We start from the raw sequence: 2988 nt of genomic DNA, 5'->3' as shown, positions 1-2988 counted from the left end.
ATCTAACCTGCACTCCAGTCCACCTCGAGTCCACTCTGCAGAATGAGTTTAGGCGTTACAAAGAATGTCCTGAAAGAAGTGAAATGTCCAAACTGGAGTGGAGCATTTTTTTTGTTACATCTTTTGCTTGTTTTTGATTTTTCTTATTTATGCATTATTTATGTTTTCACATTTCCTGTACACTGAATAAATCCAGCCATTTTACTTCAAGTTGTAATCACTGAAAGGAGGTATCTTAATTACAGTATATTATTTTTCATCGCTATGGCCTCCATCCTATCTTAGAGACATTAGTCCTTACCTCAGGGTATATTCAAACCACCGCTTAAGTACCATGTGTGACCATTTTCAGCGGTGGAAATCTGCTCCACAAAGCCAATAATCCATTTTATTTGTGCTTATAATTTTTATTTACCATTAGAACCTGTCCTGCCACATGGGGAGGCCTCCAGATGCCTGGAGACAGACTCCAAGTTGGCAACCCAGAATTTGGAGAAGGGCATGGCATTAGTTCTCCGTGGCATTTAAAAGAGGATTTCAGCAGTGGCAATCTTCTTGGTTGACCTGGCCTTTCTATCACCCCTGTGAGAATGCCAAAATGGAGTCACGCTGGTGTTTTCCCTTGATGTCTCTTGACCTCTGAGTGGGTAGGCCTCATGGAAGGCCAATCTGCCTTCCTTAATTGACTACCTCTTCCACATATCGCCTCGTGATTGTCTCCTCCTTCCAGTATTACAGGGGAAGTCCCTCGCAACTGACCTTGCTACCCAATGAAGGATTTTTGAGAAGATTCTACCCAAGGTCAGTGACCTTTCATCAGGACCACTGAGAATTGGTAAATTTTATGTCTTGTGTATTTTTCAGGAGCTTTAATTTCCCCTTGTTTGAGATGGGAACTCTCAATGCAGGAATCAATAACATGAACAATAATTTAGCCTAAGGAAATTGAGGTATAATAACTAACTTTTCGTTTTTCTTCATCCCACCACCCACCCCCTGCCATTTTCCCAGTGAAGCTAAAAGCAGGAAAGAATGGGAGACTGGAGTCTTTTGGGAAACCTACTGGAAAGTGCCCAGCAGCACTCTACCGTGGTAGGAAAGGTGTGGTTAACATGCCTGTTCATTTTCCGAATTCTGGTGCTGGGGACGGCCACTGAGAAGGTCTGGGGAGATGAGCAAGTCTTCTTTTCCTGTGACACCAAACAACCCGGCTGTCAGAATGTCTGCTACGACAGGATCTTCCCCATCTCCCACATCCGCTTCTGGGTGCTTCAGATCATCTTTGTGTCCACTCCCACGCTGGTCTACCTGGGCCACATCTTCCATCTGGTGCGAATGGAGGAGAAACAGAAGGAGAAAGAGAAGCTGAGTAGGCAAGAACCTGAAGATAAGGAGGCGTTGGCACAGAATGCCAAGAAAACCAAATGTTCCTTGCTGGACGAACAGGGCAAAGTTAGAATACAAGGAGCACTTCTTCGCACTTATTTATTTAACATTATTTTTAAAACCCTTTTTGAAGTTGGCTTCATCCTGGCCCAATACTATCTCTACGGCTTTGAGCTAAAACCTCTATACAAATGTAGCTACCTGCCATGCCCCAACACTGTTGACTGTTACATCTCCCGTCCAACCGAGAAGACAGTTTTCATTATATTCATGCTGGCTATGGCTTGTCTCTCACTATTTTTGAACCTAATTGAAATATTTCATCTAGGACTTAAGAAGTATAGAAAAAACAGGAAGGACAACCAAGTCTCAAAGGCCACCTGTAGGCAGAATGGGCTGCTGCCAATTGAGAGGATGAAACCGTGTGCCCCTAGCTACCAGTACTTTGCCAATCACAGTGGATCACAACTATACAAGGTGGAGTCTGGCTTCAGTGTCTCCCCTCTGACAGAAATAAACTCCATCTGCCACACTTACAACAGCAATATGGCAATGAAGCAAAACCAAGACAATTTTGCCATGATGGAAGACAAACAGGGGAGTCAGGAGGAGACCTGTGCATTACCCAACAGCCAAGTTTGTGTGACTGACAAGAGGAGGAACAGTGACACCAGCAAACAGAGTAACCGGACCAGATCAGATGATCTTGCAATCTAAGATTTTGGCTGCTGAAGTGTCAAGCTGTTTACTAAAATCATTCCACTTGAACCTCAAAAAAAAACTCCCCCCAAAATTGTTTCTCACCTGCCACGAGAAAACAGTCCAAGTGACAAATTGACCAACATGACAATGTTGATTTTTAAAAATTGCTCTGATGTCAACACCAGAATAAGGTTTCAGTTCTATTTGATTTGTATGTATTGTTAGTGCCATTTTGCCTGTGATCTCAAATAAGACATTAGTGCCTATGACATAAGGAGCAAAATTCTTTAAACAAATTTGTGTTTTCAGAAATCCCTTGTTCCCATGAGTGGGAAAATCAGATCTTCTCCCAATTTTCATTAACGAGAATTTAAAATCCATGAGTTCAGAAAGAATAAACTTAGGTTTTATTGAACAATCTTATGAATTCTGGAAGGAAAATTCCTATGAATTCTGGAAGGTTTATTGTTTTCACAAAACCAAACTTTTTTGGAATTTTTGACAATTCAATTACATTAATATACTGCCACAGCTTGGCATGATTTGTATGATCATATTGCACATATTGACACACAAGCAAAATGATCTGCTAAATGTTTTCACATGAAGATTGTTCCTTTGTGGTGCATAAATCATGAAAATGTTCAGGAAAGGGTATTTGGCCTAATAACCTTCAATTTTGATACTTCCCCTCACATACTTGGATTACTTCCCTCTTTCAAACTCTAAACCAATTTGGACAGATCTTGTGCTCAGCACAAGCCATTCATTACATTTACATTTACCTATTGACTTTGTGTGGGATTTTACATTGGTACGTGTTGTTTCAGAAAGCTAGTCTAGAATCTAGGATTTGCGTGATCAAGACAGGATAGTGATCAGTCTAGGCATTGAATGTAG

General features: G+C 41.2%; 1 protein-coding gene across 1 annotated transcript; it reads left to right on the top strand.

Annotated features, from left to right (window-relative positions):
- The first annotated feature begins 1022 nt into the window (after positions 1–1022).
- On the top strand, positions 1023–2539 carry LOC145342645 (gap junction alpha-3 protein-like). The gene has a single exon (XM_080188191.1). The coding sequence runs from the start codon at positions 1033–1035 to the stop codon at positions 2101–2103; it is 1071 nt and encodes a 356-aa protein (XP_080044317.1). The 5' UTR covers positions 1023–1032; the 3' UTR covers positions 2104–2539.
- Positions 2540–2988: the final 449 nt, after the last annotated feature.

This window comes from Carcharhinus amblyrhynchos, chromosome 4, assembly GCF_965287045.1.
Source record: "Carcharhinus amblyrhynchos chromosome 4, sCarAmb.v2.hapA, whole genome shotgun sequence".
NCBI lineage: Eukaryota > Metazoa > Chordata > Chondrichthyes > Carcharhiniformes > Carcharhinidae > Carcharhinus > Carcharhinus amblyrhynchos.
Note: the sequence above shows the minus strand (reverse complement) of the source record. Positions and strands in the feature narration are given on the sequence as shown.

Coding starts and splice junctions, on each gene's coding strand:
- LOC145342645 (XM_080188191.1), top strand. CDS start 1,033: ATGGGAGACTGGAGTCTTTTGGGAAACCTACTGGAAAGTGCCCAGCAG.